Here is a 14,346-nt window from a genome sequence, read left to right on the forward strand (position 1 = left end):
TGGGTTAGAACATGCTCCTTTAGCTTGGAGGAGTTTGTTATTACCCACCTTCTGAAGCCTACTTCTGTCAATTCATCAAACTCATTCTCCATCCATTTTTGTTCCACTGCTGGTGAGGAGTTGTGATTCTTTAGAGGAGAAGATGCATTCAGGTTTTTGGAATTTTCAGCCTTTTTGCTTTCTCCCCATCTTTGTGAATTTATCTACCTCCAGTCTTTGCAGTTGGTGACTTTCGGATGGGGTCTCTGAGTGGACGTGCTATTCCTTTGTGTTTTTTAGTTTGCCTTTTTTTTTTTTTTTGAGACAGAGTCTTGCTCTGTTGCCCAGGCTGGAGTGTAGTGGCACGATCTTGGCTCACTGCAAGTTCTGCCTTCTGGGTTCACACCATTCTCCTGCCTCAGTCTCCCGAGTAGCTGGGACTACAAGTACCTGCCACCATGCCTGGCTAATTTTTTGTATTTTTAGTAGAGACGGAGTTTTACCATGTTAGCTAGGATGGTCTCAATATCTTGACCTCGTGATCTGCCTGCCTTGGCCTCCCAAAGTGCTGGGATTACAAGTGTGAGTGGCTCAGTTTTCCTTCTAACAGTCCCCTCTGCTGCAGGTCTGCTGGAGTTTGCTGGAGGTCTACTCCTGACCCTGTTTGCCTGGGTATCACCAGTGGAGGCTGCAGAACAGCAAAGATTGCTGCCTGTTCTTTTCTCTGGAAACTTCATCGCATAGGGGCACCTGCCAGATGCCAGCCAGAGCCCTCCTGTATGAGGTATCTGTTGGCACCTACTGGGAGGTGTCTCCCAGTCAGGATACACGGGGGTCAGGGACCCACTTGACGAGGCAGTCTGACCCTTAGCAGAGCTTGAATGCTGTGCTGGGAGATCTGCTGCTCTCTTCAGAGCCAGCAGGCAGGGATGTTTAAGTCTGTTGAAGCTGCACCCACAGGCGCCCCTTCCCCCAGGTGCTCTGTCTCAGGGAGATGGGGGTTTTATCTATATGTCCCTGACTGGGGCTGCTGCCTTTTTTTCAGAGATGCCCTTCCCAGAGAGGAGGAATCTATAGAAGCAGTCTGGCCACAGAGACCTTGCTGAGCTGCAGTGTGCTCTGCCCAGTTTGAACTTCCCAGTGGCTTTGTTTACACTGTGTTGGTAAAACTGCCTACTCAAGCCTCAGCAATGGTGGACATCACTTCCCCACCAAGCTCAAGCATCCCAGGTCAACCTCAGACTATTATGCTGGCAGCAAGAATTTCAAGTCAGTGGATCTTAGCTTGCTGGGCTCCGTGGGGGTGGGACCCATTGAGCCAGACCACTTGGCTCCCTGGCTTCATTCCTCTTTCCAGGAGAATGAACGCTTCTGTCTCACTGGTGTCTAGGCACCACTGGGGTATGGAAAAAAACCACTCCTGCAGCTAGCTCAGTGTCTGCCTGAATGACTGCCCAGTTTTGTGCTTGAAACCCAGGGCCCTGGTAACATAGGCACCAGAGGGAATCTTCTGGTCTGTGAGTTGCAAAGACTGTGGGAAAAGCACAGTGTCTGGGCCGGAGTGCACTGTTCCTCATGGCACAGTCCCTCCACAGCTTCCCTTGTGTAGGGGAGAGAATTTCCTGATCCCTTGCACTTCCCAGGTGAGGTGACGTCCCACACCCCACCTTAGTTGGAAATGCAGAAATCACCTGCTTTCTGTGTCGATCTCGCTGGGAGCTGCATACTGGAGCTGTTCCTATTTTGCCATCTTGCCAGCAATCCTGTCTTTATATCTCTTAAACACTGGCTAAGGCCCAGTATTTGGCACATAATAGGTGCTCAATAAATATTTGAGAAGGCAGTTGAAAAAAACCAAAGTGTTCTTCATAAAAGTCTTATTTCTGCTTGGAACAGCAGAGATTATACTCAGAAAAAGAAAAGAAATCCAGTCCATTAAAGGGCTGGCACTTGGGGGAGCAATGAGGTAAAGCCCCGCTGGCTACCCTGCTCATTCTGCAGGGGCTGGCTCTCAGAGGGGGAATGCACAGGGAGCAGAGGACTGGGGACAGCTCTGTTTTCTTCCTCTGTGCCTCTCGGGATTGTGGCATCAGCCAGAGCAGTTGTCATGACCCAGGTAACGACTGCCTTGATTGATTTTTGTTGGTTTTCCAAAAGTTACCAGTTGGGAGCTTTTGATCTTCTCTAAAAGCTGCTTTGACCTTTCAACTCAGATTACCAAGAGGATAAACACTTTGCCAGCCCTTTCTCTGAGTTCCTCCCACCCGTGAGAGTCAAGGGCCTTGACTTACTGGCATCTTCCTCCCATTCCTGCACATCTTCCTGAGTGCCTCAATGGTTGTATGCAAACATCCTCTCATCAACCAATCTGCTCACTCTGCTGGGGGCCACACCACATGAAGCCCTTTTTGGGAATTTAGAAAACTGTATCTGTCTCCCTGATTTTCCTCCCTAGGGCCAAACAAAAGCATTGGACTAAACAGCAGAGCAATGGGGGCGGGGGGGTGGGAGAGAGAGAGAGGGAGAGAGACACTAGAGACAATGCATGCATATCTTAGAAATGTCAATGTGGTGTGAGCCAAGAAAAATCAAACACATTCAGCTGTTTGGTTGTGGGTTTTCAGGAAGCCAGGCCTTTGCATAGTGCAGATGCTGTACAATGGTATCTTGAATAAAGAAGCTTAAATATTGCTTTAAGTGAGCCACACCTGTGTCATGTATCCTTTACCAGGAAACCTATACTGTTGGGAGTCCCTACAAGATACCCTTTCTTGTTGTCTACTTGACAAGACATGGCTCTCCACTAGGCTGCATTATTTAAGGGCGAGGCTAATGGGATGGGTTTTTTCTTCTGTCTTTTTCAAATGAAGGAGCTCTTGAAGACTTAATGATAAATTATGCTGAAAGTTATCAAAATATTCTATTCCAAGTGCTTTTAGAAATGATTTTTTTTTTAAATGATTTTTTTTTCTACTTTCTGGCATCACTAAATATGAAGCAAAGCCAAAGCCATGTGGTCACATAGACCTGGGTCTGGATCTCAGCCCTACTTTCTAGGAAATGACCAGGTATAAATTAGCTAATTTCTTTGTGCCTAAGTTTTTCTATTTATGCCAACAATATACATATTCCTACCCTAGATGTTTCCTGAAATTACATAATATAGTTTACTGTGGGCCAATAACTCAAGGCCCTGGGCTCTCAGGGTTGGGAAGGACTTTTAGAATAAAGGTGGGCAAAATGTTCATCCTCTTGCCAATCTGAATTGAAAGATCCAGAAGGTATTAGAGAAGATCAAAGCCTCCTGATGGCAGCTGCTGGCAAACCAACAGGAATCAATCAAGGCAGTTGTTACCCGGCTTATGACAACTGCCCTGGCTGATGCACAGAACAAGAAAGTGGAGCTGTCCACAATGCTCTCCTCCCTGTGCAGTCCCCCTTTGAGAGCCAGTCCCTGAAGCATGGGCAGGGTAGCTGCTGGGGCTTCTCTCATTGCTTCCTGCAAGGGCCAGCCCTGGGATGGACTGGATTTCTGAGTATACTGTGCGCTGTTCCAAGCAGAAATGAGACTCTCACGGGGAACACTTAGTACAGAATCTGATGCATATTAGGTATACAGTTTTGTTGAATGAGTTTGTATGTGTGGTGCTATACTAAGTAGAGCTGTTTCTCCTTCTCTCATTAGTTCTTTCACCTCTGGGGCTAATGGCCCAAGAACTCACTTCAACAATAGTGGGTGGGGGTATACTCTTGATATGGTCTACACTCAGAGTGTACTTGGCTGATGTTGTGTTCAGAGCACCCAGTACATGATAATGGTAGATAATAAAATCGATTAAAGTAATGATAGTAACATAAGAGAGAGAACATCAGACATGTAGGCATTTATATTACATAAATGCATCTCTTTACATTTTTGAATTAATTAATAATGTTCATAGTCACAAGAATGCTCAAGAAAATGTGAGTAACCTTCCTGCCTCAGACCTTCAGTCGCCCTTCTCACCTTCTCAGAGACAATCACTGTGGTGGTTTTAAAACACAGTTGCAAATTCTTTGACACTCTTCCCAACAGGAGAGTGATATGCTACATGACACTGATGTATTCTACGTAAACTTTTTGTCTCCTTCCCCTTTAATCAAGACACACTTATGACTGCTTTGGTCAGTAGGGCATAGCAGAAGTGAATCTATGTAACTTCTGGGACTGAATCATCATAGACCATGCAGCTTCTGCATTCTGTCACTGAAACACTCACTCTTGGAGTCCTGACTCACCTCTTACATAAAACATTTCACTATCCTGAGGCCACCATGCTGTGAGGAAGCCCAAGTTACATGAAGAGGCCATGTTTAGGCATTCCAGTAGACAGTCCCAGCTGAGCCTAGTCTTTGAATAATTTCTGCCCAGGTGCCAGAAACGACAAAGAAGCCTCCAGATGATTGTAGCTCCAAGATGAGATACACGTAACCCTTCAAGTCTTCCTACTCAGGCCACAGACATTATGGAGCAGAGACAAGCCATCCACAATGTGTCCTATTCAAATTCCTGATTGACAGGATCCAAGGGCAGACTAAAATGATGGTTGTTTCACATCACTAAGTTTTGGGGTAGTTTGTTATGCAGATTTGATAACTTGAACAATCAGTATGATTGTGTGTCTGCTGAGAGAAATTTGTGTCTTCTTATATGTCACTTTCTCTTTTTCCTTAAACTTAAATTTTTTTTGTTACATAATAGTTGTACCTATTTTTGCGGTACATGTGAAATTTTGATACAAGTGTATTTCCTCTTTCCTTTTAACACAAACTGAAGCAGACTATGCACCCTGTTATGTACCATACGTTTTACAAGGAAACTATTTTAAAAATGCTTTACTTACAGGTTTGCGAACATCAGGTAAGGTAATCCAGAGAGGAAACACTATGGGGAAAACGATCAGAAATGTGACTTGCTTGCGGGTTTCAGAAGGCCAGGCAAGGCTAAGAGGCTGGTCCTCCTCATCATCAGCTGTCTCTGTGGTCTGTGGCAGAAAAAGAGGTAAAATTAAACAAACAAAAATGTTAAATGTACACAGGCACAACAGCAGGAGCACAGAACAAGGGGAAAGCTCCATGTCTTATCAGGAGTTTTCTGGACTCATTCCAGTAGCTTCATATGTGTGTTTTTGAGGTTTGTAAGAAAACCTCATTTGTCACAGTCTGAGTCCTAGGAACAAATAATACATTGCCCAGCCATGAGCATGTAAGAATTTTCTTTTCTCTCTTGAATGCTCTTCAGCTTCTCATGTTCATCAACTGATTATTCAACTGGAGTGGGCTTACAAGTACAATTCACGAGCTTCTTATAAGAAACTATCTGTGGAGGAAAAGACTTGATGACCACCATCTCCCCCATCTTTCCATTTCCTTGAAGACAGAGCCACAAGCTTCAGGCTCCTGGGGAAGGAGAACACTGATAAAAATTAAAATTTCTTTGTTTCTCTTTTTTGTTTTGAACACTGATTTTCATCAGGCCAATGAAAGTAACCACAGAAACAATTCAGTAATACTACTAAGAGAGATTAACTTCCCACTGGCCTTGGAATAACTAAGTGCATAGATTTTTGTGTAGTTGTGTTTTTTTTCTTTCATTGATACTTTACATATTTATGGGGTACGTGTATTTTTTACATGCATTGAATGTGTAATGATCAAGTCGGGGTATTTGGGGTCTCCATCACCTTGAGTGTTTCATTTCTACGTGTGGTAATATTCTGAGCCCTGTCTTCTAGCTTTGAAACATACAGCGTGTTGTTGCTAGCTATGGTCACCCTAGTCTCCTAAGGAACATTAGAACTGATTTCTTCTATCTAACTGTAAGTTTGTACCCATTGACTGACCTCTCTTCATTTCTCCCTCTCACCCTCACACCCTTCTCAGGTTGTCAGTTAGTCACCTGCTTAACCACAGTTAAGTTCTAAGCCATTGTACTTGCAGCCAAAGACAACTTATGCAAACATATGCCTCAGTCCTCAGAAACAGAAGGTAGAAGTCGAGCAAGACATTGAACCTGCACAGGGTGTTGGAGCCAGGGAAGAAACTTCAGAGTCTCTGACTTGGCAGCCAGTGGCCAGCGTTTTATTTGTCAGCCACTGAAGTCAGTAGCTTCTGAAGTCAGGGCTGGAAGAGATGGAGGATCTGGGCCCAGCAGGGGGTGACTATTAGACTGTCAGCTGAGCCCTCAACACTTCCAAAACAGCACTGTAGACATCATCAATCACTCCCTTCCCTGCTTGTTTAAAAATGAAAGTGCAGCAGTGGACCACGCAACAGATCTAAAAATATCAACAGGAACTTTTCCACTGATGCTTCCTTTTGAGACCATATAAATAACTTTAGAAAGCTCCCACCCCTGGGGCTTTTGCTTCCAGCACCACACACTTTTCAAACAGTAACAGCGCACCCCTCCAGCACCTGTGTCCCTACAGAGGTGGCAGGAGAGGCAGGCTAAGGTCAGCTGGCCTCGAGGCCGGGCTCGCAGCAATGCTACGTCTTGTTTATTGACCTGGCAAACCTGAGGTACTGCCGAAAGTATGTGTAGTGGTTTATACAATCTCTTCAACTCTCTCTAGGGGTTACAATTTGAAATAATAATTTAAAAAAGGGATGCCAGGCCATGTTGAAAAAGGTTGGTAACAACAGGTTCTTCTGCTTTGGGTATATGTCCTTGGCAGTGGGTAAAAGAATTTGTAAACAGCAAACATGATGGAATTTAAAGGAATTAGGTATAATAATAAGGCAGAATCAGGAAGTTGGCACAGTTTAGTTTGGTGCCCTGGATCCTTATTAAATACACACCTCACACTCCCTGTTTCTTTGCTATGCAATTCACATATTATTTCATCCATTGCTTTCTTCCATCCTGAAATGGAAGAAATCTTTGATGGAAGCTTGGTGTGCTGGCTCTGGTCCCTCTTCTATGCCACCTCTGTCTCTTCCTTGTGGATATAGCAGCTGTACAGAATATCATTCCCTATTGGGCTCACCAGCCTCCCAAGGTGCCAGCTAGCTATGTGAATAATCTTTGTGTCATGGGGCCAATGTGGATTAAGGAGACAGGTATGTTTTCCTGTCTGTTCCCTCCCAGGTACGATCCTTCTTGTTTAACCCAAATGAATGAGTTTCCCCTTACCTCCTGGAAGTTGTCCCAGAAATAGGCATGGGAGCCTTGGGGCATTGCATCATTCTTAATAAATACCCGATCTCACATGAGAGATGATTTTTTTTTTTCGAGCAGAGGGTCAGTCAGCTTCCTTGAAGACCCATCAAGCTGATGAGTTCATTAAGGCTCCTCCCCGTTCTGGGATTGATGCCTCCCCCGAGCTCTGTTCATCACTACCATCCACAATCTAGCAACTTCTCTCTCAACTTCAAGCTAATCATTTTCTGATAAAACACAAAAGCAACTCTTTATGACTCATATCATTTTAATGACACCAACAGATGGTGACATTTCATCAATAACCCTTCTGCTTATAACCTACGGATTAGCTCCTTTCTCCATCTGCCAAAGTCACCAGGCAGGCATTGCCACTAGCAAATAGCAGAAAATAATAGTCTGTTTGGATGTATAAGCTCTAAACACACTACTGTCCAATGCAAACAATTAGCTATATTGTACAGCTTCCAAAGCTGCATTGGAGGTAGCTGTTGCTAGGGCAGAAATGGATTAGGAGAAGAGACTATGTCTCAGGCTGTGCCAACAGGGCCCTCCATGGAAACTTCACAGCCTCCTGGGAGCCAAGTCCTGCTACAGGGAAGTACGGGAGCCTAGAATCCTGGGGTGGATTTGAGAGGTACCCCAGGAACAAGGCTGTTGGCATACATTAGGTGAAATTGTCTTTGCCAAGTAAAATCTCACTCTGACTCAATGGGAGGCAGCTTGCAAGCTGGTTAGGGAAGTGGAAGAAAAAAATACTGTTCCAAGTTTGAGGCTCATTTTGTCTTTGTTCAAACTGGATGCTCCAGGGGAGAGGCAACTGAGGTTAGGGCAGCGATCTTCCAACTTTTCCTAGAGTTGTGATATGCTGGCTTTGACCTTGTGACAACTCACCCTTACCTCCTAAAACTTCTGCAGAGTGTCCATAGAAAACAAAACAAAGCAAAATGGTCCAGAAAGGATTCAAATGGCTTTTGATATAAGGGCTTAAAATAGTTTGATATCTGCTGGGGTCTCTGTAGTAGCCCTAGAATTGTGTAAAGCTTTAGGGCCTTGTAATCTTTGATATGAAAAATCTGACACAAAAACATATGACTTTAAGTTCCCACATGGTGCGTAGTGGTGTGTTGGTTGTCAGAACTTAAAAGAGCCAGTGCAGCATGCTGGGCGGAGTAGGTGGTAGAGAATCAGGAATCCTGAGTTCCAGTGTCTGCTCAGGCTGTGATTCCATGAGCAGTCACCACCAACACCTGCAAGCAGTCACTGAGCACCTACAGGTGCAAAGCACTGCATTTAATTCTGGGACTCGTGCTTTTGAGGAGTCTTGGATTTAAAAGGTGAGACAGAACAGAAGATTCCAAAGAATTACTGCAGTATTTATTCAGTTACAGGGATGCTGGCAGGTTACGTGGCAAGAGACTACTGCTTGTCTTCCTATATCTATTCTGCCTATTGTGGACTGAATTGTGTTCCTCCCAATCATGCCCCTTCCTTCCTCCCCAACCAAATTCATATGTTGAAGCTGCAACCCCCACCTCTCCCCATCAGTACCTCAGAATGTGACTTATTTGGAGATAGGATCTTCAAAGAGGTAATTAAGTTAAAACAGGGCCACTAGGGTGGGTCCTAATCGAATCTGCCTGGTGTCCTTACAGGAGAAGATCAGGACACCTGGAGAGACACCAGGGGTTCCTGTGCACAGAGGAAAGGCCACATGAAGATGGGGGCACAGCAGGAAGGTGGTGCCAGCAAGCAAAGGAGAGAGGCCTCCGAGGAAACCAACCCTGCCAACGCCTGGAGCCTGGACTTCTAGCCTCCAGAACTGTGGTAAAGTAACTTTCAATAAAAAGTGATACAAATAAAAAGCGATACAGTGTAACAACTATTTACATAGCATTTACATTGCATTAGTCATTCTAAGCAATCTAGAGATGATTTAAAGGATATGGGAGGATACATATTTGTTACATGCAAATTCTACCCCATTTTATATCAGGGGCTTGAGCATCCATGGAATTTGGTATCCTTGGGGATCTTGGAACCAATCCCCCATGGATACCAAGGGACGACAGTACTGCCTTTTGGCTTTAACAAATAGAAAGCTTGCTTTTAGCTAGGCCTGGAATAATTTCAGCCTTCTTGGCCAGGTGTGGCAATGTGATTAAGTTCTGGCCAAAGGATGTATTAAAGTGTCCGCCACACAACTTCCTAGATCTGTCTTTAAAGGGTGGGGGTGTATCCTTCCGTCTTCCTTCCTGATGGCTGGAGGGGACATTTTGCCCACAGCAGAAGAAAATCTTGGGCCATGGGGTAGAGGAACAATATGTGAGGCTCTGAGTTTCTGACACCCATCAAGGGCCATTCGAGCCCTGGACTGCCTATATTGACTTGAGAGACAATCTGAAACTTACGATTGATTGCAATGCTTCTGGGACAAAGGCACCCACATGCTGTGACTTCGTTTACTGAGCAGCCTGGGATCGCTCTATGAATTACACAGGAAGCAGGAATCTGGTGTCTCTATAAGATATCTTATTAATGCAGGTCAGGGGACCACATGTAAACACTAGACTAGGTGTCAAAATGCGGGACTTCACATGGGTTTTCTCGCTGTTTATAGGAAAGTCTGCCCAAGTCATGCACCCAACAATGACAGTGCTGGATCTGTGCTCATCGTGTTTCAGTCTTACTACTGTCCTTTCTCATCCTGAGCTGTATTTCTCAAAACCATTCATTTTATCCTTTTTCATTAGACGTATTTTTGTAAGTAGCCTCGAATCTTGTGAAAAAAGGTGAGGCAGGACTAAAGAAATGTAACATTCTTCAGTGGTGTAATAGAAATTTTAGTGTAACTGTATCAGGTTGAAAAGACTTGAGAGCCGGGCTCGGTGGCTCAGGTCTGTAATCCCAGCACTTTGGGAGGCCAAGGCAGGTGGATCACTTGAGGTCAGGAGTTCGAGACCAGCCTGGTCAACATGGTGAAACCCCATCTCTACTAAAAATACAAAAATTAGTTGGGTGTGATGACAGGTGCCTGCAATCCCAGCTACTTAGGAGGCTTGAGGCAGGAGAATCACTTGAACCCAGGAGGCACAGGTTGCAGTGAACTGAGATCTCGCTGCTGCACTGTAGCCTGACAACAGAGGCTCTGTCTCAAAGAAAAAAAAAGACTTGATAAAGAGAATATAAATGTTATTCTAAGTGACAACTGGTAACAAATGGATAACCACCTTCTAGGACTCATTTATCAATACTGGAGGTTGAAATCTGGAGGTTCGGCCATCAGAACTCTTACGGAGCACAGAAGAGAAGAGTTTCAGAGGTCAGTTAGCATCTACTGGAAGGGGTAAAATCAGCTTGCCTTTTTTTTTTTTATCTGGTAAATGGGAGAGGTACAGCAGTAGCCGGTCCAGATTCTCATAGCATCATGAGAATCCATTCAGCTTCTTTGCATGTGCATCTTACACTTTTTCCACGTGAATTTGGTATAGATGTTTGTCCCCAAATAAACATCAGGTCTTCGGTGGAGGGGCCTGAGCTGGATTCACTAGTTCAGAGGTTGCCTCAGAAGCCAGAAAAATATTTCTTGGAGGCAACGCAGTTTCTTATTTGTTTTTGTCTGTGAAGGGCACTGAGCAAGATTCCAGAGTGAAGGAGAACCTGCTTTAACACAATCTCTCCTGTCAGAGAATTAAAGTGAAAATCCAGGAGGCATCTGAAAATAGGCCTAATTCAAGTTCAGTTTTATTGACTGGTAATAACATCTCAACACCAATTCACAAGGAGCAATCTCAGAGGATCACCCAGATTTGCCTAAATCCCAGTTGAGGCTTGATTCAGGCTGGGAGTGAAGTTCTTACATCTCTCTCCCGGCTCACTTCAACTCTTAGGAGTGCCACCTCTTATCACTGGGAAGCCCTTTCAGTGTGGCATGATGCTGGGTCAAAATAGAATGTCAGCACTTACGTATTTATGTAAAAACATAATTCATTGACTTTAAAAACATTAGTGCATCTCACTGCTTCTAGGCCCTGCCAGATCTTAAACACTATCTTATTGCAAGGCAGAGCTTAATTGTCTCCTGGGATGTTTTAATGTGGGTTACCTTCCTGTACAAGAACTTGTTACTCAATTAATCATATGGACAATAATAGATCACAACAGACAAGCTGCAATCATAGATGTCTGCAGTCCTTTAGAGCAGGAGCTTTAGGCCCCAAGAGAAGGAGCTCCAGAATTTCAGAATTGGAAAAGTCTTGTCCTTGAGACCAGCCCCTTCCATTTGATGGGTAGGGAACCTGAGATGGAGTGACCTGTTGAAGAAAAGTGGCAGTGCCAGGCCAACCCTCAGTAACCCCTAACTCGCAGCTTAAGGATCTTCCCCTATTCCACACTCCCTCCTTTCCTCAGTCCTAAAAATAGATACAAATGGTTTTTACATCCAGTTATACCAGGCTTCTCAGCTTTGTTTTGTAATAAATTTAATCTATTAAAATAAAAGCTAGGTATAGCAAACATGCAGTGTAACAGTTCAGTCAGGGTGGTGGAAAAAATTGTAAGAGGAAATTATAGGAAAGAGAAGCAAATCTTCTTGGAAGGCCCGGGGATCGGGGGCGGTTTACAAAGCTTTGGGGAAGAATGAGCTGAAAGCAGTGGCTCTTATCCTGGGGCAGAGGGCGAGAAGTAGGTACAATAATACAAGGGAGTTTATCTGAATAGTTTGTTTACTCATGTCTCCAGAAACCTGGCCTTTAATCATCTGTGTGTAATTACTCTGTAGTGGTGTTGACTCAAAACCTTTGTCATTAAATCTGCGCTGAAAAAATGCTGGCTGGGCCAGCTAGTCAAGGCGTGTGGCTGCCACAGCTCTGTGAGTGGCCTGGCCCCCTAGCTGCTCTTTCACTGAATATCGGTGTCTGAGTATGTTATTCATCTGTTGTGCAGCCTGGGTCTGTGGGTCAGACCCCGGCAATGAAGCATTTAATTGACTTTTTTTTTTCTATTTTCTTGAGCCTAAATCTAATTTCTAATGGTTTGAATGGCTCACATTTCTTTCTTTTTATTTTTTTATTTTTATTTTTATTTTTTTGAGACAGAGTCTCACTCTGTCACCTACACTAGAGTGCTAGATTGCAGTGGCATGATCTCAGTTCACTGCAGCCTCCATCTCCCTGGGTTCAAGCAATCTTCCCACTTTAGCCTCCCAAGTAGCTGAGACTACAGGTATGTACCACCATGGCTAATTTTTGTTTATTTTTTGTAGAGACAAGATCTCACTTAGTTGCCCAGGCTGACTCAAGTGATCCCCCTGCCTTGGCCTCCCAAAGTGCTGGGATTATGGGTGTGAGCTACTGTTCCCAGCCTCATATTTCTTTAAAAAGCTGATAAACATCTGAATATTGTATTCCTTTTCTCTTCTCAGAGTCATGCAACATCCACAGCAGCATTGAAAGTGAAATGAAGGGCAGACCTGGGGGTGTGTGGAGAGTAGGGGCCACTGAGATGCCCTCTTCTCTCCTTTAGCTCACTGAGTAACATCTCCAAGTTCCTAGGTGCAAATTTAAAAATGAAGTGCAGGTGCTAAGTCATCAGTGAATATCAGGACTTCAAATATAAGTTAGGAAGAAAGACTTGTTCTTTAGCATCTCTACCCAAGAAAAAAGTAGAGATTTAGCTCAGTTTGAGGTAGAAGGAGGTGGCAACCAAGTGCGCTGTGGCAACCAAGTGCGCTATGACCAAAATGAGGGCTTGTGATTTTATGTGCACTTCATTGCTGATGTCACCCCTGATTCCCATAACTGTGGATAATCTGGCTCTGGCTACTTCTAAAATGGATATCTGGGGGACATTGTAGAAGATGGATTAAGCCCTTTATAACAATAAACTTTCCTGGGGCTAACTTTAGCAAGAACTGAAAGAGGAAATAGGTTATTTTCAGACTCCAACATTCAGTGTTCAAAGGCCAACAGAGTCCCATGAGAAGAATATGCACAACAAAAACAGCATCATCTTTAAACAAGGAACTATCTGCTTCTCCTCCTACCTCCCTCCTCTTTCATTATTGAAGCATTAAAAATACTCTCTCTGACAAAGGTGGCATGTTTTATTTTTCCAATTAGATTTCCTTGGAAACTGGTAAAAAAAAAAAAAAAAGTGTGTGCCTATAGTGAGTGTGTGGGAGGCTCCTAGGAGAAGACATCTTGAGAGTGTCTTACCTAATTGCAGGGATGGTTGGAGAGGGGATCGAGAGACAAAGACACACTTTTCATATGGTTTTCTACTAAATAGGAAGTCAAGCCCAAGGCTGTCTTAAATGTAAAAGAATGGAATTTATAACATCGTTGTTATAAAATTAACTAGGATAATCCAGGAAGAGCACTTAGAATAGTGTTTGGCACATAGTGAACACTCAAACACTCAAACAAATGTTAGTTATTTAAAGTAAATATTTAGGAAAACAATTTCTTCAAAGACATGTAGGAGAAAAAAAGCTTGACTAGGTGAATTATAACATTTCCAGCAATATGATTCTATAATTCAATTATTTGATTTGAAGGTGGAAAATGCAAAAATTTTGTACCTCCATCTTCCCACTTATCCAATATTTATCAAGCATTCATTGACTTTAGTGATATCAATAATTTCTTTTTTTTTCTTTTTTTTTTTTAAATTATACTTTAAGTTCTAGGGTACATGTGCACAATGTGCAGGTTTGTTACCTATGTATACGTGTGCCATGTTGGTGTGCTGCACCCATTAACTCGTCATTTACATTAGGTATATCTCGTAATGCTATCGTTCCCCCCTCCCCCCTCCCAACAATAGGACCTGGTGTGTGATGTTTCCCTTCCCATGTCCAAGTGATCTCATTGTTCAATTTCCACCTATCAGTGAGAACATGCAGTGTTTGGTTTTCTGTTCTTGCGACAGTTTGCTAAGAATGATGGTTTCCAGCTGCCTGCCTCCATGTCCCTACAAAGGACACAAACTCATCCTTTTTTATGGCTACATAGTATTCCATCGTGTATATGTGCCACATTTTCTTAATCCAGTCTGTCACTGATGGACATTTAGGTTGATTCCAAGTCTTTGCTATTGTGAATAGTGCCGCAATAAACATACGTGTGCATGTGTCTTTATAGCAGCATGACTTATAATCCTTTGGG

The 14,346-nt window shown here is 43.6% G+C and overlaps 1 protein-coding gene across 1 annotated transcript in view; it reads right to left on the minus strand.

Annotated features, from left to right (window-relative positions):
* Positions 1-14,346, minus strand: part of SLC24A2 (solute carrier family 24 (sodium/potassium/calcium exchanger), member 2) — a 289,987-nt gene that overhangs the window by 25,908 nt on the left and 249,733 nt on the right. Inside the window, exon 8 of the mRNA XM_011992665.1 lies at positions 4,863-4,994. Coding sequence (XP_011848055.1) covers positions 4,863-4,994 — 132 coding nt within the window. The remainder of the gene's footprint in view (positions 1-4,862; positions 4,995-14,346) is intronic.

The sequence above is a fragment of the Mandrillus leucophaeus genome, unplaced genomic scaffold, assembly GCF_000951045.1.
Source record: "Mandrillus leucophaeus isolate KB7577 unplaced genomic scaffold, Mleu.le_1.0 Scaffold415, whole genome shotgun sequence".
NCBI classification, from domain to species: domain Eukaryota; kingdom Metazoa; phylum Chordata; class Mammalia; order Primates; family Cercopithecidae; genus Mandrillus; species Mandrillus leucophaeus.